The sequence below is a fragment of the Bathycoccus prasinos genome, assembly GCF_002220235.1.
Source record: "Bathycoccus prasinos genomic : Chromosome_4".
In the NCBI taxonomy this organism is placed as follows: Eukaryota; Viridiplantae; Chlorophyta; class Mamiellophyceae; order Mamiellales; family Bathycoccaceae; genus Bathycoccus; species Bathycoccus prasinos.
The window spans coordinates 778,481-803,892 of record NC_024005.1 but is presented as its reverse complement, the minus strand read 5'-3'; the positions used below and the strand labels follow the sequence as shown (position 1 = coordinate 803,892).

At 47.9% G+C, this 25,412-nt stretch overlaps 9 protein-coding genes across 9 annotated transcripts; 5 read left to right on the top strand and 4 right to left on the bottom strand.

The window, feature by feature from the left end:
- Positions 1-250: 250 nt before the first annotated feature.
- Positions 251-12,304, top strand: Bathy04g04060 (epsilon frustilin; the record flags this gene model as incomplete). The annotated part of the gene is made up of 1 exon (XM_007513737.1): positions 251-12,304. One exon carries the CDS (start codon positions 251-253, stop codon positions 12,302-12,304), a length of 12,054 nt encoding a protein of 4,017 aa, XP_007513799.1.
- Positions 12,305-12,622: 318 nt separating this feature from the next.
- Positions 12,623-14,035, top strand: Bathy04g04050 (predicted protein; the record flags this gene model as incomplete). Its single annotated transcript, XM_007513679.1, has 1 exon — positions 12,623-14,035. One exon carries the CDS (start codon positions 12,623-12,625, stop codon positions 14,033-14,035), a length of 1,413 nt encoding a protein of 470 aa, XP_007513741.1.
- A 202-nt stretch (positions 14,036-14,237) lies between these two features.
- On the bottom strand, positions 14,238-15,458 carry Bathy04g04040 (predicted protein; the record flags this gene model as incomplete). The annotated part of the gene is made up of 1 exon (XM_007513617.1): positions 14,238-15,458. The coding sequence occupies one exon, from the start codon at positions 15,456-15,458 to the stop codon at positions 14,238-14,240; it is 1,221 nt and encodes a 406-aa protein (XP_007513679.1).
- A 196-nt stretch (positions 15,459-15,654) lies between these two features.
- Positions 15,655-16,575, bottom strand: Bathy04g04030 (uracil phosphoribosyltransferase; the record flags this gene model as incomplete). The annotated part of the gene is made up of 1 exon (XM_007513538.1): positions 15,655-16,575. The coding sequence occupies one exon, from the start codon at positions 16,573-16,575 to the stop codon at positions 15,655-15,657; it is 921 nt and encodes a 306-aa protein (XP_007513600.1).
- A 178-nt stretch (positions 16,576-16,753) lies between these two features.
- Bathy04g04020 (2-C-methyl-D-erythritol 4-phosphate cytidylyltransferase) lies at positions 16,754-17,614 on the top strand (the record flags this gene model as incomplete). The annotated part of the gene is made up of 1 exon (XM_007513603.1): positions 16,754-17,614. One exon carries the CDS (start codon positions 16,754-16,756, stop codon positions 17,612-17,614), a length of 861 nt encoding a protein of 286 aa, XP_007513665.1.
- A 140-nt stretch (positions 17,615-17,754) lies between these two features.
- Positions 17,755-18,798, bottom strand: Bathy04g04010 (unknown protein; the record flags this gene model as incomplete). Its single annotated transcript, XM_007513633.1, has 1 exon — positions 17,755-18,798. The coding sequence occupies one exon, from the start codon at positions 18,796-18,798 to the stop codon at positions 17,755-17,757; it is 1,044 nt and encodes a 347-aa protein (XP_007513695.1).
- Positions 18,799-18,932: 134 nt separating this feature from the next.
- Positions 18,933-19,646, top strand: Bathy04g04000 (predicted protein; the record flags this gene model as incomplete). The annotated part of the gene is made up of 1 exon (XM_007513434.1): positions 18,933-19,646. The coding sequence occupies one exon, from the start codon at positions 18,933-18,935 to the stop codon at positions 19,644-19,646; it is 714 nt and encodes a 237-aa protein (XP_007513496.1).
- Positions 19,647-19,808: 162 nt separating this feature from the next.
- On the bottom strand, positions 19,809-20,248 carry Bathy04g03990 (phenylalanyl-tRNA synthetase, beta subunit; the record flags this gene model as incomplete). Its single annotated transcript, XM_007513826.1, has 2 exons — positions 19,809-19,863; positions 19,908-20,248. The coding sequence occupies 2 exons, from the start codon at positions 20,246-20,248 to the stop codon at positions 19,809-19,811; spliced, it is 396 nt and encodes a 131-aa protein (XP_007513888.1).
- Positions 20,249-20,576: 328 nt separating this feature from the next.
- Bathy04g03980 (predicted protein) lies at positions 20,577-25,376 on the top strand (the record flags this gene model as incomplete). The annotated part of the gene is made up of 1 exon (XM_007513608.1): positions 20,577-25,376. One exon carries the CDS (start codon positions 20,577-20,579, stop codon positions 25,374-25,376), a length of 4,800 nt encoding a protein of 1,599 aa, XP_007513670.1.
- Positions 25,377-25,412: the final 36 nt, after the last annotated feature.

Genomic DNA, 25,412 nt, shown 5'->3' with positions numbered 1-25,412 from the left:
ACGACGACGACGACGACTCGCAGTTTTTTACTTCTTTGAACGTGCGCTTTTCGAAGCACGTCTTCGAAGCGCTTCGATTCGTTCTTTGCTGCGCGGCTCGTAATCGTCGGAAGTACGACGCGCGCGCGCGCTCTATTCCCACTGACCGAATTCTCTCTTTTTTTAGTGTTACGTAGTGTTATTTGGAAATAGTTGAGGAAATAAACACAACAAAATATACTCTTTCTCTGGCGTAGTATTGGGAAAAGGAATGAGTGCGCCCAAGAGGACGACGACGGTCGCCACCCTCGGTCGTGTCTTGTTTCTTTACTCGATTGCTTTGTTGTCTGCGTGTTGCATTACGTTCACTCCCTCGTTCGTTCACGCCGGCGATTCTAATGATTTTGATTACTCGTTGACAAAAACGACCGAAGTTCACGACAGAGGACAAAGTCTGGAACGACATAATAATCAGAGCCTCGAATCGCAACGCGAATCGCAACGTCGGGAGAAGCACACAGACACGTTTGTGTACGACAGAAAGGTCTTTGAAAAAGCGATGGCAGAGCAAAAGAAGAAAAATTCTTTACCATCTTTGCATTCGCCAAAGTTTAAAATGGCCGAACTCGGAGCTACTCGCCTCGACATCGGGGACGTTCATACCAACGGAAAGGGCACTGGCGGTCTCGGCGTTTGCGAAGGCGATTGCGACAAAGATTCCGATTGCGGAATTGGTCTGATGTGTTTTCAGCGCGGCGGAAACGAGCCTGTTCCCGGGTGTTCGGGAACCCCGAAATCGGGGTGGGATTATTGCGTGCCTATAAAAGCCTTGGACTCTTCTCGCAATGGAGGAACCGGCTATGGTATGTGCGAAGGCGATTGCGACCATGATTCCGATTGCGATGCCGGTCTCAAGTGTTTCCAGAGAGATGGATATTCGAGTGTTCCCGGGTGTTCGGGAAAGGGTAAACAAAATTATGATTATTGCACAAATGTTGGCGTGAAAGCCTTGGACTCTTCTCGCAATGGAGGAACCGGCTATGGTATGTGCGAAGGCGATTGCGACAAAGATTCCGATTGCGATGCCGGTCTCAAGTGTTTCCAGAGAGATAAATTCGAGAGTGTTCCCGGGTGTTCGGGAAAGGGTAAACAAGATTATGATTATTGCATCGATAAAAAGTACGTAGTTGATTTGACGAATAATTTGGGCACAAACTCTTACGGCATGTGCGAGGGTGATTGCGACAAGGACTCTGATTGTCAATCGGGCTTGACCTGTTTTCAAAGAGATGGCGATGAGCCTATTCCTGGATGCTATGGATCTGGGCAAACAGGGCATGATTATTGCGTGGCTGTGAAAGCCTTGGACTCTTCTCGCAATGGAGGAACCGGCTATGGTTTGTGCGAAGGCGATTGCGACTATGATTCCGATTGCGACGCCGGTCTTAGATGTTTCCAGAGAGATGGATATGAGAGTGTTCCCGGGTGTTCGGGAAGTGGTAAAAAAGGGTGGGATTATTGTTATCAGGCGACACCGCTACCTCCTATTTCCCAACCGAAGGTTTCTATTTCCAATAAAGCCAATCGAGTTGCTGACTTACAGTTTGATTTTGGCATCAAAGTCGAACACACTTTGTGTTCGGGACCCTCTTGTTTTTCGGATGATATATCAACCAATTCCAACGTTCAGATTAAAAGAAGGGAACCATACGATAAAGGCTATGGAATTAAATGTCAAGTATACGTCCGTGATTCGCAAAGTTGCACCTATGCGAATGCAGGTGAGCATCTGCCTTGTCTCAAGTGGGATAATTTCCGCGATGTTTCGAAATCATCCGATTTGAAGAAATTTCTCAGTCTCCTGGATAAAGACCAGAAACATGCACCCGGTAAGTACGATATTGTGTATAATTGCTTCTGGAAAACATCTTCCAGCGATACGAGTGCCGTAGCTGCATCATCGACTGGCTGGAAGTCTTTGCATTCATTCACAGTCGTTGAAGATTGTGCAGATTGGCTTCCATCAAAAGTAGAGAAGAAATCTACCATTGCGCGGTTGTTTGTCTCTGGAGCACCCGAATTTCTCGCGGCAGACTGTGCAAAACTCGATATCGCGAAGGAAGCTATTTTTCGAGCGCATGATACTAACCCCATGGATGGTAAACTATCTTATGAAGAGCTTTTCGAAGCTTTTACAAAACACGACATGGACACGAATTATTTGAAATATCTTCAAAAGAGCAATTATTTTGAAAGTACTGGTGTTTCGTTGAATGATGTAGTACATTCTGCGGCCATACCTTTGAGATGCCAGGATGCCACCTCATCGAAGCCCGACATTTATATTACTGATATAACGTATCCGACTGCCAAAACTGTCAAAGATGAATGCAAAATTCAAAAAGAAAATGTCAAGTTGGAATGGGATTACAACAAGATGCCTTCTAGTGGCGATTTTCAGTGCGTTTATGTTGATGGTCGTCTTTACAAAAAATTGAAAACAGAAGCAGGAACAACCGCCGCGACTGAGCTGGAGGACATCCGGCCTTCTTCAAGCGTAGGTCCGAGTGCAGTACGACTTATGACACATTTAACGTTTGAGGGTGGCAGTTACAAGAATTTGGTGGATGGTTCCGGTCCCTCTAGTGCGGTTGCGGGGACCACGTTATCCACGTATGCGTGCGGGAGTGGTATTTCATGCTTAAGACGTACTAGCTCGGGCGATGATTATATCATGGAGAATCAGCCTTTGATGCACTCATCCGCAATAATGACTTGGGTTCGTATTGAGCAAACCTCTTTTCCGTCGAGTACTACGACCTCGTCCGTTGCGCCTATTTGGTTCTCTCAGGGGCCCTCGAAAGATAGTAGGTACCAGAAACTTTTCGGCATCAAAAAGGGTTCGAGAACTCTTTTTGCTAAATACTTCAACGAAGAACTAAGTTCCAGCACAGCTTTATCTTACGACAAGATGCATCACGTAGCGATGGTATTAAATAAAGAGAATGGTCTTACTCTATTTCTAGATGGTGTTCCAGTTGCTCATAAATCCATGGTTCGAAATACCGACATCGATTTTGAAGTCTCGACGAGAGCAAAAGTTCTCGGTACAAACGCAGTTTATGACGATTTTCGAATTTTCACCGGCGTTGTTACTCCTTTGCACGTTAAAGCAGTTTTTCAATGCGGTCATTCTACGGCATGTGCCGCTCTTGCATATGCAGAGCCACAGTCCAGACGTATCTACTGCATCATTCCAAACTATGCACAAAAATCTAAAAAGGTGGCGTTTGTACCGCCGTGTTCAACTGGTCTGTTTTTTAACGGTGCGGCTATTGACCTTCGAATGATTCCCGACCAGAAAGGAATTCTTTTCTCATTCAGAGATACTGCACTGGGTGAACTTGGATTTGAAGTCTTACGACAACTTTCTGACGTGGATTCTGATGGTGCGTCGTCGAGCGAACCGGAGGCTGTGGTCTTGATCGATTCATACGTGGATGGATGTGCTTTGAAGTATAGTCCTCTCTCTTTCTTTGATGACGCGGCAATAAAGATGCCAGGTTATGTCTGGGAATATTCTATTCGAACCAAGTTTGATAATGGAGCTCAAAATACTTCTGATCCATTCCTCTTTACCACTCCCTGGTTCGGTATTGTTGAGGGCCTTATCTTTGCGGGTAAATCGGCAGTTCCAGTGCGAAATGTCCGTGTTTGTGCGAGAATAAAAAATTCGACTTATCCGTCCTCTACTTTGGAAGCAGGCGCGCAGAAACAAGATTTAGCTGCATATGCGAGTGTGTGGCACTCCAATCAGAACGACATCGGTGTGCGCTCTTCTGCCTTCAAAGCCACGGATCGAGACTCAAAATCACGTGTCACCATTCGAGATCAAGAGTGGATGAACATTACACTTGGCAAATTTTCTTCCATATCCAAAATTAATGTCTGTTACGACTTATCCTTGGACTCTTCTCGCGATGGAGGAACCGGCTACGGTATGTGCGAAGGCGATTGCGACCATGATTCCGATTGCGATGCCGGTCTCAAGTGTTTCCAGAGAGATGGATATGAGAGTGTTCCCGGGTGTTCGGGAAAGGGTAAAAAAGGGTGGGATTATTGCACAAATGTTGGCGTGAAAGCCTTGGACTCTTCTCGCAATGGAGGAACCGGCTATGGTATGTGCGAAGGCGATTGCGACAAAGATTCCGATTGCGATGCCGGTCTCAAGTGTTTCCAGAGAGATAAATTCGAGAGTGTTCCCGGGTGTTCGGGAAAGGGTAAAATAAATTATGATTATTGCATCGATAAAAAGTACGTAGTTGATTTGAAGAATAATTTGGGCACAAACTCTTACGGCATGTGCGAGGGTGATTGCGACAAGGACTCTGATTGTCAATCGGGCTTGACCTGTTTTCAAAGAGATGGCGATGAGCTTATTCCTGGATGCTATGGATCTGCGAAGAAGGGTTCTGACTATTGCGTCCCACAGGAAAAGGCGGCCTTCGATTTTAGCGTCAGGTTGATGGATTTTCCAGATCCAGGAAGTGAAGGAGAAACCGGTGCGGAGTGCGTCCTGAATGTGAACAGCACGACGGGCGCAGCACTCACCGAGCGATCAGGTACGGCAATATGTCAATCGTACCGATGCGCAGGAACATCGACTTCAACTTATCTTGGCCAGTACATTACCCTTAAATCACAAGGGGGCAAAATTACTACGATAACTGAAGTGGAAGCGATGGGTGTAGAGATTGACTGCCCTTACTCGGCGTATTCCGATGACGACGGTAACTTCGAAATTGAAGTTATAGACGCGTCGGGAAGACCGAGTCGAAAAACACACGTTGGCGTTTTACCATATAAAGCTGATATTTTTGACCGCACTGACGTTCGTATTATGGTGGCAAAGGAGGATACGGATCCAGAAGCCTTTCTTGTTGCTCTTAATATAGACAAGTCCGTGTACAAGTCGCAGTACAATGCCGAAAAGCATCGAGGACCCCTCTTAGACTCTTCTCGCAATGGAGGAACCGGCTATGGTATGTGCGAAGGCGATTGCGACAAAGATTCCGATTGCGATGCCGGTCTCAAGTGTTTTCAGAGAGATAAATTCGAGAGTGTTCCCGGGTGTTCGGGAAAGGGTAAAATAAATTATGATTATTGCATCGATAAAAAGTACGTAGTTGATTTGAAGAATAATTTGGGCACAAACTCTTACGGCATGTGCGAGGGTGATTGCGACAAGGACTCTGATTGTCAATCGGGCTTGACCTGTTTTCAAAGAGATGGCGATGAGCTTATTCCTGGATGCTATGGATCTGCGAAGAAGGGTTCTGACTATTGCGTGGCTGTGAAAGCCTTGGACTCCTCATCGAGAAAGTTGCTGACGATGGATGCAGGGAAATTGGACCTAGCAGATCTCGGTGCTGCGGATAAACCCCTCTTAGACTCTTCTCGCAATGGAGGAAGCGGCTATGGCGTTTGCGAAGGCGATTGCGACAAAGATTCCGATTGCGGAATTGGTCTGATGTGTTTTCAGCGCGGCGGAAACGAGCCTGTTCCCGGGTGTTCGGGAACCCCGAAATCGGGGTGGGATTATTGCGTGCCTATAAAAGCCTTGGACTCTTCTCGCAATGGAGGAACCGGCTACGGTATGTGCGAAGGCGATTGCGACAAGGATTCCGATTGCGATGCCGGTCTCAAGTGTTTCCAGAGAGATGGATATGAGAGTGTTCCCGGGTGTTCGGGAAAGGGTAAAAAAGGGTGGGATTATTGCACAAATGTTGGTGTGAAAGCCTTGGACTCTTCTCGCGATGGAGGAACCGGCTACGGTATGTGCGAAGGCGATTGCGACAAAGATTCCGATTGCGATGCCGGTCTCAAGTGTTTCCAGAGAAATAAATTCAAGAGTGTTCCCGGGTGTTCGGGAAAGGGTAAAATAAATTATGATTATTGCATCGATAAAAAGTACGTAGTTGATTTGAAGAATAATTTGGGCACAAACTCTTACGGCATGTGCGAGGGTGATTGCGACAAGGACTCTGATTGTCAATCGGGCTTGACCTGTTTTCAAAGAGATGGCGATGAGCCTGTTCCTGGATGCTATGGATCTGCGAAGAAGGGTTCTGACTATTGCGTGGCTGTGAAAGCCTTGGACTCTTCTCGCAATGGAGGAACCGGCTATGGTATGTGCGAAGGCGATTGCGACAAAGATTCCGATTGCGATGCCGGTCTCAAGTGTTTCCAGAGAGATAAATTCGAGAGTGTTCCCGGGTGTTCGGGAAGTGGTAAAAAAGGGTGGGATTATTGTGTTATGGGTAAGCAAACTGCGAATCCCCCTCCCCCGAGTCCGCCACCGCCGCAACCAAGTCCGCCACCGCCGCAACCAAGTCCGCCACCGCCGCAACCAAGTCCACCGCCACCAAGTCCGCCACCACCAAGTCCGCCACCGCCTCCCCCGAGTCCGCCGCCTCCAAGTCCGCCGCCTCCAAGTCCGCCGCCACCACATATTGCAGATGTTGATTCAAACAATGATAACGTCATCGACATGATGGAGTTTCTATCATACTGCGAGGAAAGAACGAAGTTTTCCGATGCGAATGTGATTTTCTCAGCGGATCTCTGGTCTACTCTAGATAAGGATGATGACGGCGAGTTGAACGCAGTTGAATTTCATAATGCTGTCAAAGCCTTAGATGAGGGTCACATTTATGGAGTCCCTTGGCTCGTCTTTCCTGCGGTCGCTACAAAAGATAAAAGTGAGTTTTACGCTTTGGATAGCCAAGAAAATGGAGAAAAGCATGCGTACATGTCTGCAATTCCTTCGTCAACCCCTTCTTTGCCTTTCACTCGCGAACAGTGGCAGTACTGGTACGGCAACATGTCTGCGACTGCCCTTCGCGGGTTTTCTCTTGATTATCCGACTGACATTTCACCGAGATCGAAATTGGCACTTCCTGGAAACAATACTACGCCAGAATCGCAAAATTACGCCATACCAGTCGTAACCTTCGCAAAGAAACACAAATTTACTCTTCAGAAGCATATTAGCGAATCTGAGCGCGTGAATTTCAATCATGCGACCCAAGGCTTTAGCAACGAGTTGTTTCCTGGAGTCTCAAGTTCAATAGAGCTCCATGCCATTGAGCAGTTTGAGGATGTGGTCCATACGTTCGATGCAAAAGCGTCTGAGAAAGTGCTTGCAGCGAAGCATTTAGGAACTATTGGCGCAGATATTGAAGATACCACTGCGGTCAAAGTCACCGGGATGGTTCGCTTTCCCGGTGAGCGAACTCAAAAGTTTATCTGCGGTTTGCAGTTTGCGACAATTTCAGCTTACAAAGGAGTCAAATGCGATTTCGATGAAACTGGATGCAGTCCTAATCATTACAAATACGAAACTGCGGCGGAAGAATATTCTGCAGATGAACTCGGTCGCTTCGATATAGCAGTCACTCCAGGTGAAACTTGGGCATTTATCGCCACCTATGATGGTCACCGTATATGTTATGGCGGGGAAAATTTGGACGACTATCCGTGCGAATACTCAGATACGATGAAGCCAATTAAGATGCACGAAGACATGATTAGTACAAACAATATAATTGAACTCGTTGGCATAATGGGAGGAGAAAATTTGGTTTATTTCGATATGACAGCGAGAACGGTTGATATTGGCTTGTACGCGGGAGCGTGCGGGAATCCATACACTGAGTACACTCTCAAAATCACTCCTGCTAACGGTTGTGGTGCTACGATGATTATCAGCGATAAAGAAATCGTCGGAGCGACGGGATCTAGATACGCAAGCGATCAATGGAAGCTTATCGATCCGGACGATGAATCATCTAATCTGAGATTATGGCCCTACGCGGCGATGGATTACTACATTCAGTTGGAACAAGCTCCGGATGTTTCATCTCTGAACTTGAAAGCAATTGAAGAAGTGAATCCCGGTACCGACTGCAAGCCTCCGGGAACAAATATAATGCAGTTTTTCAGAGATCGGAACACTCTCGTGCAGACAATGTTACTTTTGGAACGAACTCTGGGCGAAGTAAAATACGTCTATCACGGTTGGTTTTGTGCCACTCCTTTCTTTGGAAGAGCAGCAGATAGCGCTCGAACGCCCTTTACATCAGTTCGCGACGGTGAAAAATGTATTGGAACGGATACGGCTGCAAAGGACTTAACGATCAACCATCTCGTGGGAACTTCTGATCAGAACACTGACGTGAAAACGAATAGTTTTTATGCGCTCAAAATCTTTGAGGCACACTTAACGAGCCCCAGCGAGATAACGTATTGTTCGAAGTTCAACCAAACAATTAACGATGCACAAACCCGTCTTGCCGTAACAGTTCAATTTCAGCAGGATGTTGGACCGCAAGGTTCAAATCCGTGTCATTCAAGTAACGAGCCGTCAAAGTTGTGTTCGTTCGGCTCAGTAAATGAAACGGATGGTTTACTGCTATACGGCTCGGGTTCATCTTCTTCGACGTATGAAATTTCTACCCAAGATGCCGTTCCAAATCTTGTGCCGCCTCACAGACGAAAAGTATTGGCGAGAGTTCAAAGGAACGATGGGTGGGCAGTCACGTCGCTTCCAATTCAGAGAGAATTGGTAACAATTGCGACAAAAATCCGCGGCGGCGGCGGTAACCCAGAAGATCGATACATATCAGACACAAAGTTTTACGCCACAGCGCCCATCAAGGGTTTAGTGTACACAGTAGTGCACGATCCGCCCGGTGGTAATTCATTCTCTTCTATTTCAAAAGGAACAAAAATAGATTTGGAATTAGGTTTGGTCACCACTCGGGCGGCTGAGAAATCGAGCGAATGGAATTTTAATGCTGGAGTCGAGGCTGAATTTGAAATGGGAGCTGGAATTTCGGCAGGTTCTAGCTATGTAAATGGCGAAGTTGAATTTGATACAAATGCCGCAACTATTGAGGCAGGAGGTCATGGTGGATACGCCGTTGAAGGTCCATCTGTGACGATCAGTGCTGAAACCGACAACGGATGGGACTTTCACATGACTTTGGATAGAAATTTGGAATCCTCACAAGATCCAGGACTTCCCGGACGTCCAGGAGATGTCATTTTAGGTGGAGGATTCGAAATCGTGTACGTAAGATCTGATAAAGTCGATCTGAGATCTAACGCAGAGCATAGCAAAGAATGTTTGCAAGTGATTGAAATCATCGAGTGGTATCCGCGAAAACCTACGACGTACGTCATGGCGGTATTCTCGATTGAGTATAAAATTTTACCAGAACTGAAAGATTTGATTTCAGTTACAGAGAATTTAACATCTATTATAAAAGATACCGATAAAGCTATGGATGGTAAAGATGATGCGTACATCAGAGCCGCGTGGAAATTACGTCTTCAGAATGCGCTAGATGACTGGAAACGAACGCTTGAATGGTCCTCCCCAGATTTTACTCCAGAAGGATTCAATGCTTTGTCGAAAGAAGATAAAGAAACGACAGCAACGGAGATTCAAACAAGATTCGATGAAATGAGCTCGCCGTTCAATTCAGACGAATCAGTGTACGGTAAGATTTCAAAACCTCTCATCGATGCTGCCTTCGGAGCGTACACCCAAGAGGAGGATAGTAGTTATGCTGCGAAAAAGGATTGGGATGAGTTGAGCGAAGTGTGGGATTCAATTCCGTCTGATAACGCGCCTCTTCACGGAATTCCCAAAGTGAGAAGAACGGATGCCTTCAAAAATGATGGAGGTCAAGAAGCCAACGCAAAAGCAGCTAGCATCGGAGCAGGTGTCGGGACGTATTTGATGCCCGGCGTCGGAACTTTGGTTGGTGCAATCGCTGGAGGCGTGATCGATCGTATGGCAAACCCAAATCCAGAGGCATACTTGGATGATACTGAGAAAATTATCGTCGAAGGTTCAGGCGAAGAGTCACACGACCCTGATGGACGGTGGTTCCCGACGAAGAGCGATAAGTGGTTGAGTTCGTACCAACCCGGTTCAACCGACGACGACGGTCGAAATCTTTTTAACTCTAACGAAGATGATCCTGACAAGGACGAAGGTCTTTGGAGTCGCGGCATGAGCACTTACGCTAAGGAAGAAATGAACAATACTTTTAAGATCCCGTCCAGTATGGATGAATTGTTTGAGGACAAGAAAGTTTCCTCAATGGTTGATGCATCCGTTTTTGGTAGCGAAGCTCAATTTGGGTTCACTGGTAGCCATAACTCTGATCCTACGATTTCTAGAGGTGAAAAGCAAGACGTGTATCTCTCGTTCTCTGGCGGTGGCCATAACCTCGAGTTTTCTTCTTCCATCGAGAGTAACATCGACAGTTATGGCTATTCGTGGTCTATGGAAGCCGAAGGAAGCGTATCTGCTTCCGGAGATTTTAGCGTTGCTTTATCAGTGTTCGAAGCAGAAGCGGAGCTTGCAGACACTTACGGAAAAAGTGTCGGGCAAGAGAAAGCTATGGCTTTTGCAAAATACGGTGAAATGGAAGTTACATATACTCTCGGTGACGGCGATCCTTATGATAAATTCGTGGTTCATGTTTCTAGTGACAAACGGTTTGGAACCCCGGTCTTCAAAACCATCGGCGGTGCATCGAAATGTCCGGGAGAGCCCAATACGATGTGGAGAGAAGGTGGCCTCATCATCGAAACGGAGTGGAGTGCCGGTGCAAACAATGATTTCATTCCTCCTCATCACAGAGCTTTGTTTGATCTCGTGATCACCAACGAATCGCCGTACAGAGAGGGGCACATCTATGGATTGCTGCTCACCTCGGGAGCACAGTACACCGGCGACTTTGGTGGAAACATGATGGATTTGTCGTTCACCATCAACGGCTTGGACTCTCTGGCTCCATTCCACAGTTTGGTACCGTTACACGACGTGCCTTCGGTTGACTCCAACGGAGATTTGAAGTATACTCGTTTGTCCTTGAATGTCATGAAAGGACAATTTGCTCATACGTATTTCTCGATTGGCGTCCAATTAGTGTCCGAGTGTGAGTGGGAAATGTCGAGAGACTGGTTATACAGATCACCCATTTCTTCCACGGCGTTCCTCGGCAATTTTACATGGGAGCGCGAGTGTCCAAAAGTTAACTGGGGTAAAACCACGTACAACAATTACTTGAACACTGTGGTATCCAAAGAATCGTCGCCGTACATCAACATTACCCTAATGAATCCAGATCCTATGAACCTGTGGTCGAAAGATGAGAATAACGGTGCGACGGATCATTTGGTTCATCCAAACGTTGAATTCGTTCGAGTTCAGTGGAGATCTCTCGGTGTTGGTGAGTGGATTAATTCCTGGGATATGGTTGGAACAGACTCTAATATTTGGAAGCGCGATGTGGTAGACGCTGATGCACAGTGCAATTCGGCGCGCGGCGAAGGATGCAAATTCAAATGGAATCTTGAACGTCAATACTTCTTGAATGGTTTGAAGGATGGAGCATACGAAGTTCGAGCAAAAGTGTTTTGCTCAGGTTATGACTCATTTGCGACCACAGAAGTGAAAGGCTCCGTGACGGAAGAAAATTTGAACGTCAATGTTGATGTGAGCAAACCTGAACCTATTGATTGGCGCCAGCGCCACAATCGCTTCACAATTGATTACTCTGAGCCAATTGTTTGCCCTCAGCTCCAAGCCGATCACATGGCGTACGCGATAAAGCGTGTCAAGACATGTGCAGGAACAAATATAAATTCCGGAGATGTCGATAAGGACGACGTGTACTTTCATTACAAATTTGCGTGCGTAAACGAAAATTCTCTCATGATTTCGTTTCCTTCTGACGCGACTGAGGGTACTTATGAAATCACGGTCAACGCAGATATGCTTGGAAGTAAATTAGTTGACGCTGGGGATAATGCAGCTGCGAAGGAGACGTTTACGACAACGATTGGATGTGCCACTACTACTAGTGCTCAAACGGCACTCGGATCTTCTTCTTCTCCAACCACTGCTGCTACTTCGTCAACGTCGTGGTCGCAGTCGTTCTGGATAAATACTGACTCATCAGGAAACGCCTATTTGAAACTGTATAGTTTATTTGCCACGGGCACGGCATTCTTTGCTCTCTTCGCACTCAGACGTCGCGAACGTCGCCAGTTTTTAAATGAAGGCAATTATTTTTCTCTTTTCCAAGGAGGCGAGCGTCAACAGCAAATGGAAGGCACTGAAACATCATACTTGATGGTACGAAATGAGGCTCCGACAAAGGAGGAAAATCTCCCCTCCCCGAGCGGCGTGGACGGAAAATATATCGCAGGGAAGCAAACAAGTTATGGATCTGTGATTTAGAACGTCATCTTCACGCTTTGTACATTTAAAGTCAATTAAAGTCATTATTAAAACCTTCTTCTTCTTCTTCTTCTTCTTCCTCCACTTTTCTTTGTGATTTCTGAAATTCGACCGTTTCAGTGGTCGACATATAATCTTACCACACATCATCATCATCATCATAAGATACGCATAAGAAGATTCAAGAGATACGTAACGAAAAGAAGACGAAACGCGAAACGCTTCTTTCACGGTCTTCTTTTTTCAATAAAGTCTTCGCGCGCGCGCGCGCGCGAGAGAGAGAGAGAGAGAGAGAATTAAGCTCCCGAGGTATCGAAAATGAGGCAGACGGTGCGTCTCGTCCCGGTGATGATGATGACGGTATCCGCGATCGTCTCAATATCAGGCCCCGCCACCGTCGCAGGGCTGACCTGCCCGTCTGAATCCGGGTGCAACCGGCCGAGGTTTAAACACTCGACTTTGACTATCGCGCCGTATGCCGCCGTCGGGAGCAACGAGATCACCTATCGAGAAAGCGAAAACTTTCCCTCGAATTTGAAGCAATCGGTCGAAACCGGCATCGATATGGCGCAAAAACTACTCGGGAAAGTGAGCGGCGTGAGCGTGTTTTTGTACGAGTCGCAAAGTTCTACCGCGCAAGACGCGTCGGCGTATACGGATATTGATTCGGCGTGGTGCGAAGCCACGCGCTCGGAGATTACGGGCTATTGTTCCAACGATTCAACGAACAGAGAGAAGGCGATGGAAGGCGAAAACAACGTGTACGCGTCGCACCGAGACGCGTGTCAATCAGACTGCGGGAAAGGTGCGGTAGGTGCGGTGCCAATGGTGATCACTAGTGGATTTGCAAACAAAGAGGATGGAACGTATTACGACGACGTCGAGAACCAAATGACTACTTTTGCGATACACGAGTACACGCACGCGTTTCAAATGCACTGGGGCAAGCACATTCCGACCTGGTTGATGGAAGGTGGCGCGGTTTTTTTGGAAGCTGTTTTCTCGAACGATAATTCGAGAGCTCCGAGAGAAACGTTTTCCGGGTATTTCAATTCGCACATATTGAAGAAAGTACGTGATATATATTCCGACCAAACGAACTTCGCAAACTGGTTGACGAAGTTCGGCTCAGATAGAAAGTGCGGCGACTCCGATCCGCACCCGCCTCCAAACATAATGCCAAACGAAGACGTTGGAGCTGCTGGTTATTACAACGTCGGCGCGCTAGCCGTCGCGTTTGCTATTAACAAAGCGAACGCGAACTACACGGCGAACGGTGGTCGCACTTTCATCGATTTTTGGACAAGCACGGTTGCGAGGAAAGGATTTTGGCACAGCATCGACGTTGTCGACAACGACTATGTTTTCGACGACATGGTGCACTGGCCGAGCGAAGTCCCTGAAGGAAAAGGTTGGAAGAAAGCTCTGTGCGACTTCACCGGCTACGCAACCGTCGAAGCGTTTTACGCCGACTTTGAAGAGTTCGTCGCGCCAAACGGCGAGGTGAAATCCGCGATTGACTTGGCCGCTATCCTCGAAAGCGACGACAGCGTCGACTCCTTACGATCCGAGTTTATAAACGCAGCAGCGACGACGTCGCCCAACGCGTGCGAAGCCGCCCCCCCCCCACCCCCGGGACTCTTGAGCGTGGGTAGCGCCGCTACTTTTCTTCCTCTGAATACCGTGTTCTCTTTACTTCTTTTATTCCTCGGAGGTTTCCTCGTTTTTTGAGAGAGAGAGAGAGAGAGAGAGAGAGAGAGAGAGAGAGAGAGATTATCTATTAATGACCAATTCATGTGCATGTACGTTAAAATAGCGCAGGTCATTTTCGCGAAGCAAAGAAGAAGAGTTTGGCGATGAACGCTCGCGCTCGCACATTTTTTGTTTAGAACTATGATTTTAAAATGCTATCGAATATATATATATATAACTATTACGTGGCTCTCTTGGCAACGTTTCGCATCCCGGCACCGACGCAACTCAAGAACACGGTCCCACTTTCCGGTTCCGGCTGGATGTTAAACGTGACCCCGAAAAACGCGCGGATGGTGCGCAAGCACTGAATACTTCTCGGCGTGAGTTGGCCTAAACGCACGCGGCATATTTGGTCTGGAGAGCACGCTAATAAGGTTAAAACTAAAGCTTGGTGGGAAGAGTCGCAGACGCCGCCGCGTTGGATTTCGGAAACGAGCGCTTCGGCGCATTCGCGACCGTAATCTTCCGGGGTTTTTTGCGATTGATCTTCTTCCTCGGCGTTTTCTTCGTGGTCTTTAGTATTCGTACCGCCCCGATGATCCAACAACAACCGCCCTTCGTCTTCTTCCTTCTCTCGCTCCTTTCTGGTGCTCGCGCTCGAACAATCGCTCCCTAAAACGCACCCTTCCGTCGTCTCCGCGACTAACGATATCCCATACGCCGGCGAGTTCCCTCCTTCCTTCCCGTTGTGATGGTCGGTGAAAATATACACGTCCGGTAAAAAATTATTCAAAACGCCTCGGGCGCCATCGACTAATCTATTCGCCATTTGCGGTGGAATCCTCGCCGTAAAGGCGACGCCTCTGACTCGTTTAACCAACCCTTCGGTAACCCAATCGATTCCCCCGGGTAACTCTTTCGCGATTGGAAACGACAACTTCACCTCGCCGCCGCCGTCCGGCGGACACCCTCTCTTGGCGACGTGCAAACTCAACCCGTCGTCGCATCCGAACCGTTTCTTCAACATCGGCAACGTCACCGTCCGAAACGTATCCACGCTCACCTCCTCGTCGTCGTTGGTCAAACCAAACAAGGTTATTTCCATCGGTTTCTTCCCGAAAATCCCAATCGCGCACAACGCCTCTACATAGTACCCCAAACCTCTCCCCAAACCGCAATCGTGCGTCAATCGTTTCCCGCCGACGATAACCCCGGGTTTGTACTTCAAACTCGTCCCGGATTCGTTAATAATGATTTCTGACCCGTTCGTTATCTTGTCCAAAAGGCGTAACAATGAAGCCTCGTACGCTCTGAGACCCGGGTTCGACGTTCCCTGCGCGCGAATGTCGTCGATGCGAACCGCGCGACTCGTCAGCGTCGCGCACACCAAACGGTGGCGAAGGTTTCTGCTGCCGGTGAAACGCACGTAGTCCGTTTTACCGAGATTGTTGAGAGGCATTGCGTAGTACTCTTCGCTGAATGTATTCGTAGGAGTCACACACAAAGCGGAAGACAAAGAAGAAGAAGACAAAGAAGAAGAATGAAGACTTGTCGGCGGCTTTACGAGAGGAAGAAAGCGACGCGACGATGACGGATGACGATTGAAACGGTTTTACTACTCACAACAACCCAACTCTTCTTCTCGTATGCATGAATTAATCATCAGTGGTTCCAAACGCTCTGTCTCCGGCATCCCCTAACCCGGGGAGGATGAATCCTTCCTCGGTGATATTCTCGTCGATCATGGCGGCGTACACGACCAATCCGGGAAAGGTTTCGCTCAACTTTGTCAGCGCCGGCGGCGCGGCGACGCAACACATCACTCGCACGTTCTTCACGTCCGCGCCTTTATCCAGAACGTCTCGAACGGCTCTGACTATTGTCCCACCAGTCGCTAACATCGGATCCGAAATCAAAACCTTATCTTCCTTCGAGAACCCGGCTTTGGGTAACTTGTCCAAATACTTCGTCGCCTCTAACGTTTTCTCGTCTCGCGCGTACCCGAGATGGTACGTTTTCGTCGTCGGTAAAACCTCGTGCGCTTTCTCCACCAAAGTCAACCCGGCTCTCAATATTGGCACGATCGATATCGGTTTCGTCGGGTCGACCACTTCCACGTTCGCCACCGCGAGCGGGCCTTGCACTTGCGCCTCGTACGTCTCCAACCAGTCTCGCGAGAGTTCGTAGAGTAAAATTTTCCCAATCTCCGCCATGGCGGATCGAAAAAGTGCGGACGGAGACGCCGCGTTTCTCGCCACCGCGAGCCAGTGCTTTAACAAAGGGTGCGGGGGGACGTATATGAGCATCTGATTCGGGTTTGGTTTCGGAGACGACGGTGGTGACGACGATGCTTTTGTTCGCACTCCTCTTCTCGTTTCTCCTCTGTCCGCCGTTGGATGATGATGACGATGATGTTGACGAAAACGATGTCGTCGCGATCTGTGAGTTTCAAAACATCCTCCATCGCTTTTGTTGCTCGAAGACGAAGAGCACGAACGCATTCTTTTTGCTATCGTCGATGATGATGATGGTGTTGTTGTTGTTGTTGTCATTGTTGTTCTCGACATCAACGACATCTCTCGATGCGCAAAAGTGGATAAAATGGAAAAACTTTTCTCCACTTTTTGCATATCATCGTTCGCCGGGTTTCGTCTCGAGTTTGTTTTCTTTACGCGCAACGCACGCTCAGTATATAGTCAAAACCAACCTTTTTTTGTGTATCGCGAGGAGTCTGACTGGTATCTTTATTTTGCGATGACGACGATGAGTATTAATATCGCGATGTGCAAACACAGTTCTTCTTTCCCGTCCAAGGTCTCCCCGTCGAGTGGAAGGAAACCACCAATCGGTTTCGGATATCGCGCGGGTTCGATGAAAGCCTTCAAACCGAACGCCTCTTCAACCGATGCGAATAATGTTGAAGACAATTCAGTCACCTTGGTCCTCCTCGCCGGCGGCGTCGGGAAACGAATGGGCGCGAACATGCCGAAACAATACTTGCCTTTACTCGATGTGCCTATCGCGGTGTACTCGCTGAGAAAATTCGCCACCATGAGGGAAATCGGAGAAATCGTAGTCGTGTGTAACGAAGAGTACGACGACGTGTTTACTTCTGAGAAGATTTCGAAACCTTTAGTGATTGCACGACCAGGCGCGGAAAGGCAAGATTCAGTGTATAACGGGATAACGAAAGCGAGAAAAGAGACGAAGTTGTTAGCCATACACGATAGCGCGAGGCCGTTGACGGATTTGGAGGACGCGAGGAGATGTTTCGAGGACGGCGCGAAGTTTGGCGCGGCGGTGTTGGCGGTGAAGTGTAAAGCGACGATTAAGCAAGCGAATAAAGATGGGAGCATTGATAAGACGTTGGATAGGAGTTTGTTGTGGGAGATGCAAACGCCGCAGGTTATAGAACCGAATTTGTTGAAGGAGGGGTTTCAGTACGTGAAGGAGAACGGGTTGGAGGTAACGGACGACGTTTCGGTCGTCGAACATTTGGGGAAGAGAGTGCAAATTACGGAGGGGAGTTATTATAACATCAAAGTGACGACGCCGGAGGATATGTTCATCGCGGAGAGGCTGTTGAACGAAGAGCCAAAGCTTAGATGCGTGTAATACTATGTGCTTTTTTATCATTATTATGTGATGAGATTTGTTTGATTTGTTTGTTATTCCAACTCTGTTGTTCGCCTATATGTACAGCCCGCGAGATTCGTCTAAGTTGGTTGTTGATGTTTGTATTGTTGCCGTTGTTTTTACACGACGCGAGAAACGGTCGACGTTTGCGTCGCTGCCTGCTTCGCGTTCGTCGGCGGCGGCGTCGGCGGCGGGAATTCTCGAAACGTTTTATATTCTGTATCAAAATATAAAGGTTGTTCGAAGCGATCGTGAAGTTTTTCCCAATGTCCGCGCTCCTCCTCGTCTCTGTCAAAATTACGCTCAAGCTCTCTTTCGGTGTTAGGAGAGCTTTCGTTAAAAACGCCTCCGCAGCACGTGTCGAGCACGAAAACGACGAGCACGAACATGGTGAGACCAAGATACAGCACTTTCAAAATTTCGCGCCGAACAACAGACTCAATGTGAGGACGAATATCGTTCGGTATAACGTACGTAACGTGCGTTTCTGTGGACTTGAAAAAAGTCGGAAACGACGCCCACATTTCGTGCTCGTCGGCCTCTTTCCCTCGCAACAGCGGAAGAGGAGGATATTCGATGGGGGTAGAATCCTGGTCTTCATCCATCACGCCGGCGACTTCCCAATACGTCGGATGGAACTCGTCCTCGTCGTCGTACTCACCGTTGTATTCTTCTTCTTCTTCTTCTTCTTCTTCTTCTTCTTCTTCTTCTTCTGTTTCTTCGCCTTCTTCCCCGAGCCATTCGTACCCGTCGACGCCTTCTTCCGTCTTCTCGAAACCTCGAACTTCTTCATCTTCTTCTTCAAACGTGCCATCATCACCGTTATCTGTCAACCAATCAAAACCTAATTCGTCGTACTCAAAACTTTCGTCGTCGTCGCCCACGACCTCGTTCCTCGTCGCCCACGACGACGAACCGAGCGGTAGGTTTGATGACATCGATGACTTCACGGACGAAGAAGAAGGAAAAGGGTTCGTTGACAGGACAGCTTCCAATAACAGTTGCTGCTGCTGCTGCTGCTGCTGCTGGTCGTCCCCATCTTCGGCACCGACGACCCCGAGAGATACCGCGGCAAGAGAAATTAAAAGACACGCGAGGAAAAGAAGCGCCCCGTTGTTCTTGTTGTTTCGGAGAGGACGTCGCATCGAGGAGGAGGAGGACATCATTATCGTCTCTCGAGTAGTATTTTTTAATTGGTTTTTAGATACAAAATGCCGTTTCAGGCGTTTTTTCTTAATTTCTAAAAAACGCTCAAAAATTGAAAAAATGTGAAAAAAAAAGTCAAATATTCCTGAAGATGATGGAAAACATCGACGCGATCGATCGTTTGGAAAAGCACAACAGGACGTACGTCCCCGGCGCGAGCGAAGAGAACAACAACGGGAAGTTTCTCGGGCCGGACGAAATCGATCTTCTCGTGGACGCGCACAGAATCGAGAGAGAAGAGAAGGAGATGCGCGAGAAATATTTCCGGTTCTTACCTCCTATTTCTTCTCGAAGAAAGGAGTTGGAGGAGTTCTCGTTGGCGGAGCGTTTACTCGGTGACGTCCCACACCTCTTCGCGACGAAAATATTGACGAAACTGGACGATCAAGATGTGGCCGTATTCTCGAGATGCTCGAAAAGAATACGCAGGCTCGTTCGAAATGAATTCGGCGAAACGAAATACGCGAAACTGTGCGTTCGCAAGTTTGCGTCGAGTAAAGAAGGCGTCGCGTACGCGAAGTGGTGCGGAGTACCGATGACAACAAGAACGTTCGCGAGCATCGCTCGCGTTGGAAACGTGGAGGCGTTAGGTTTTGCGCTTGACGCGGGTTGGCCGCACGACGCAAAGGCGGCGACGGCGTGCGCGAGAGGAAACCACTTCGAAACGTTGAGATGGATGCGAGCGAACGAATTGAAGTGGGATAAGAAAAAAGTGCTCGTTGTTGCGATGGAAAACAGAAACGTCGACATGGCCGAATGGATTATGATGCAAGAAGAAGAAGAAGAAGAAGAAGTCGATGACTGATCAGACGCTGCGCTTGCTAAAAGTATTTACGCTACCTACTCGTCTCCTCCGGCTTTCTTCGCCGCTCGCGCCGCTCTCTTCGCTTCCAAAGCCGCTTTCTTCTCTTCTTTTGATAACTTTCTCGCAAACATCGTATCGACGACTGGTTCCTCTTTCTTCCCGTTAGTATCGTCGTCGTTTCCAGCTAACCCGTCGCTCCTCGGTCTCGATTTCGGCACTTTATCCCCCGCTTTCCACCATAAAGGTTTCGTCTCATCCGACGGTAAAATAGCCGCTAAACCGTGACTCCCGCTCTTCCAATTCAACAGCGGCGCGTCTAAAACCATCCCAGAACTCATTTCCCCACCAACCAGTTGCTTTTTAATCACCGTCCCATCTTTCAACGTCGCCCCTACTCTCGCTATCGCTATCAACAATCCTATTTCCGAGACGTTTTTCGCGTTCGTCACGATGGATAAAACGTCGTCTTCTCCTCCTCCTCCTGCATCGACTCTGATCACTTTTAAGTTGTCTTTGTTCGGGATTTGTGTAATCTCGAGGACTTTTGCCACCACGAATTGGGAGAGGTACTCGTCGTTTTCGTCTGCCTCGTCGTCGGACATTCTTTCTTTCGCTGCGCGACTGTCGTCCAAGCTGCTCACTATGAGTGCGTCTTTTTGTGTTGTTTTTTCTCCGTTTTTTCTCCATTTCGAATTGGACACAAAACGAGTGAAAAGACGAGAGGAAAACAAGAAGAGAAGAAGAACAACAACGAACGCGTTAAAGAGAGAGAGATTCCAGGAGGAGGAAAAACGTGCATCATCTTCGATCTTTCACAACGCGAATCAAAAGCGTTTTGCGATTTAATTCGAACGACGACAACTTTGCGCGCAAGAACAACACAACAACGTTAAGAAGAGGAGACGAGATGAGGAGTAAAAGAGACGAGAGATGAATAATGATGTCGTGCAACCGCCGGGGTTGTTGCAAGAATCATCGAACGCGACGACGATGGGAGAGGGTGCGGTGGAATCCATCTCCGGGCGGCGGCGGCGGTCTTCGTCTTCGTCTTCTTCTTCTTCTTCAATTTTAAGCAACGAATTGGTGGCGAGGACGATGCCTATTGCTCTGAATAACCGCGGGAGAAATATCGCAAACGTGGCGCTGCGCGTGGAACAATCCTCGACCGCGGTTGGCGTTTCGAGTTCTTCTGTGAATACATTATTGGCGTCCGTAGCTGGAGAGAAAGTTTTTCCGAGCGAAGGTGGGATACAAGGGCGCGCGTATGATGTGGCGTGCGAGTCGTTGGCGTTTACGGCGTTTACGGAAGACGGCGATAACGACAACGAGGTGGAGCGCGCTATGAGAAAGATGAAGCAATTGCGGATGGCGTGTAATGGGACCGGTGAGGAGACGGTCGAGTGGAAGAAACACGAAAGGTGCTCACGATTGGCGATGAACCGGTGCGTGGAGTGGATGAGGAAAGAATACGCGGGCGAGGAAGAGAGGAAAGTCGTGCGATTAGGTGTTCGTGCGGTGACGGTGCTCGCCAAGTATGCAGACGCGGGCGAGTATTCCAAGTTTAAGTTTAATGGCGTTGAGTATAATAGAAATAGTATGAGTAGTAGGGGTGGTGGTATAGGGAGCAACAATGGAGCTGGTGAAAACCCGAAAAAGTTAAAAGGCCTTTCCAGGATGGTTTCGAAAGCAGCTTTGAAAGCTGGCTTGCGCAAATCAAAGAAGGAACAACAACAGCAGAAGCAGAAGTTTGACCACGACGTAGCGAGCGATAATGATGACGGGAATTCAAATAACGAGGGAGAAGAAATGGCAGCATCGGAGGATAAGAAGACAACGAAGCAGAGAGGCGATAAGGTTGGAACTTCCGAGGATACTACCGCGAGTGAAAAGAAGCTCGTCAAAGTGACGATGACGCTGTATGACGAAAGCAATGCAAAAATATTAATGTTTGTTTCAACACAAGCGACGCCGCTGACGTATCCACACTCCTCCTTTGATTCGCGAGATGGAATGAAAGAAGCGATATTTAATGCAGTGACGCCGTCTTTCGTCGCGAATAGAATGCATTCGATCGAAATTGCGGTAGTTGACGTCACTGCTGCGGGTAACGAGATATCTGCAAACGAGGCATTGATTTCTACTGAGGATAGAGAGGAAAGGGATGAGCTCGGGAGGAGCGTATTTGATTCAGATCGATTTCCACCTTCTTTCAGAGTTCCTAATTCTTCTGGTGGTGTTGGATTGACAGAAACAAATATGGTGAAAGCATCCATCATTCCAAGGCGCAACTATCCTATACTTGGTCGCGTGTTCCTTCCAATCGGCTCCATCGGCGATACGTCGTTGAAGAGTGTATCTCGTGATCTTACCTTAGCCTTAGAGTCAATCAGTGACACGCTAGCGACGACTTCGATTGGAACCGTCGATGCGAGCGTAGACTCGTTCGTATCCTACGAGAAGAAGAAGAAAAGGAAAAACGGCAACAATTCCATCGCATTCTCGAAAAATGGGCTGCTCACGCTGATACCGGCGAATGGCGACTTGGACATTTTACAGTACGCGAAAATTGGCATAGCGACGATGCGATTTTTTGCGCTCTGTGGTCGCGGTGAAAGCTATCGCGCGTTTGTTGGCGAGGTTTTACGAGATATAGCTCGCACGCACTGTAAAAAGAAGGATGTTGTGCCGCGTTCTGGAGTAGCCGTGTGCGAGGCGTTCGCACTGTTCGAAAAGTGGCGTCCGGAAAAACTTTTGTACCACGATAGTGATAACGAAAGGAAAGGTGCAGCCGAATATGTAGAAGATATCAATATTAGAATAGCAGAAGCTTTTAGGGACGCGTTGGCGAACGTCGCTGCGGCGATTGTAGCGGAGAGGCACGGCGAATTGGAAAAAGTGTATTTTACAAAACTAGCCAAGGAAACTCGCGATATGTGCGTTCGAACTCTCGAAACGTGTGGATTCGACAATATGGATTACGACGAAGATGTAGAGGATGATGATGGCGTTTCGCAAAGTGTCAAAATAGAGAACGTCCAGAATGATATGGAATCAAATGCGCGGGAGGAGAAAATGATGTTGATCGTGGAGATGTTGGCGATTGTTTCTGAACCTTTGGGAGGAATTTCTAAGAATACTTTTCTTTCCTTGAGACTTTCGAAGATTGCACGTCAATGCGGAATAAATCTATTCCGTAACCGCTTCAATGCGAACATTTCTGACGCTATCGGTCGCGTCACGCTCTCTGGAACTTTGAAATTGATTGTGAGCTTAATAGAACACTCAAAAAGTGACGCCAGAAAGTTACGCGGACGTTTTCCGAGCGAGGCGAATGCGGTATTCTTTGCATTTGAAGCAAGCTTATCGCGTGCGCTGAATTTAGCCGCGGGTGCTCTGAATGCATGTGGCGAAAAAGGACTGAATCCAAAGTATGAAGACGAGGTTATAAAGTCGATCGATACGGAACTCTTTCTGTTAGCGAAAGCGTACGAAGAAGAGATTCCTCCCAATGGCGGCTTTTCCTTCTTCTCTCGCAAAGGTGATGGTTTAAACGCGAGCACATCAGATGTGCCTTGTTATTATTCGGAATCTGTTAAATCTGCGTACAGAAAGTATGAGTGTGCGGTACATCCTTCCATTCAAGAGTCCGTGGAATGTGCCGCAGAGGAGCTCAAACGCTTCGTTTCGAGTCATTGTATAGGTAGTCCCAGCGATTTTCCAAAGCCGATACCGATGAACCACACCACCGGTGACATGCACTCTGCAGCCTCTGAAGACGCTTTGCGTGCGTGCGCAGAGACTTATGAGGCATTGGCTTTCTCAATGCAGCCGAAGTATAGGAGAAGGTTCCACGCGGAGAAAATCGCTCTCGCGATCAAAGAGAGTTTGGTGGAATTTTCAGACGCGCAAAAGTTGTACGCCACAGTACTCATAAAACGAGCGCGGAAGAGCGAAGTCGAGCGATTATCCAGAGATGAAGACTTGTCGGTTGGCATATCGAGTGTGTTCGAAGATGGGTCCTTTTACGGGCGAATATCAAACGCGAATAAGTGTTTTGAAGGGTTTATGAATCTCATGGAAGAGTATCCTCGATGTTGGAAAAAGATTGCTAAAGAGAAGGACGATGATGAAGCACACGAGAACACTGCCGAGATCGATCAGGAAAGCATCTCAAGTGTGAACGCGCAAATTCAGTACGTCGCATCCAGCGCATACAAAAAGCTCAAATCGAATCGTGACGAGATGCTCCATGCTCTGGCAGAACTCTTTTCACAACGCGTCTCGAGAGATCTGAAGGTTGCCATTTTCGACGCACACGACGATTCACGTAAATTCGCAACCTCGCGGTGCTTGAACATGATAGAAGCAGAGATCGCCCGTGCTCACACATCGTTGTCGTCGGGATGTGGCAAAATATTGTTAAAAGCATTGCATGCTGGGATATTGGACGCAGTCGAACGAATTGTTTTGAGTACAAGACTTGACCCGTTTAGCAAAGCTGATTTGACGCGCGAGAATTCTGGAAATTTCTCCGATGTGAACCGCGATTTTTTCGATCCCTCTAGAACGAAAATTACGGAATCGACGCATTCGCGTTGCGTGCAACTTTGCGACGAAGTCTCTGACTTTTTCAAAGCAGAATACAAAAAGAAAAGCGGCGGTGAAGGTTCTGCACGGATCCTTCGAGATGTGCAGAAATCAGAAAGACGCACTCGCCGGATTTTGGATTTGTGGTACACGCCAACAATGGAGGTTGCAAATCTCGTTCCAGAAGAAGAAGAGACTAGAGAGCGAGTGAGTTCAATGGACGTACTTCGCATCCTGAAACAGAGAGGCGACAAAGACGAGTGGGCGCGAGATGTTGTCCGGAGCGGCTCTCAATCTCTTGCGCGTTCGCTTTGCGCTCGCGTCATTAAGACTTACAATGCAAGCTCGAAACACGAAGGCGATCAAGCTTTGCTCGGATGTTGGCCGTGTCGCTCAGATTTTGGTATGCGAGGTTGCGTGTTCGTTACGTCAAGCACGGTTGGATTTACCACGTTTAGTTTCGGTATTCGTTTCGAGAGCGCTGAAATTGCGCATGAGCACCTGCATCAAAGGGAATGGGTTTGCGAAGTGGACAGAATGTGCGCACTGTTACGTATCGAAAGTGAAGACGGGACTCCGGGAGTGCATATGCAGCTCGACGATCGCACATCTCTATATTTATCCGAGTTTGGCGACGAAGAAATTTCGTATGCCATGGAAAAGAGAGCGATCGAACGAGACATGTTCGTAACGACGTTGCGAACTCACGACAAGTTCGCACCGAAAGGTGGAAAGCGTAGGGAGAAAATAAAAGACAACGGTGACGATGGGAGCAAGAGCGAGATTTCGTATCAGTCGTCCATTATCCCAGCACCTCCACGCGAATTCAACCTTTTACCGAATAGTGATCCGCAGCTAAAAGTATTCGAAGACGTGTATAGAAAAGAAACCAACGGATCAAAATGCCACGGCCAGATCTGCGTTAATCGATACACGGTCCAGTTTTTACCATTTGATGAAAGCATTGTGGGTGTGACGATTTTCCTTAGGAATGTAAACCCAGATGTCGTTCGACAAAGAAAAGTGGGATGGACTAACGCGGAAGTTTGGGTATCCGAAGGCTTGATCGTTTCCGGATTAGATTTGAATGCGGCGGTAGAACTTGCCAAAATGATTAAAGTTGGGATAGCGATGGTTACTTAGGGCTAATAACGTAGTTCACTTCGATTGTATGTTTAT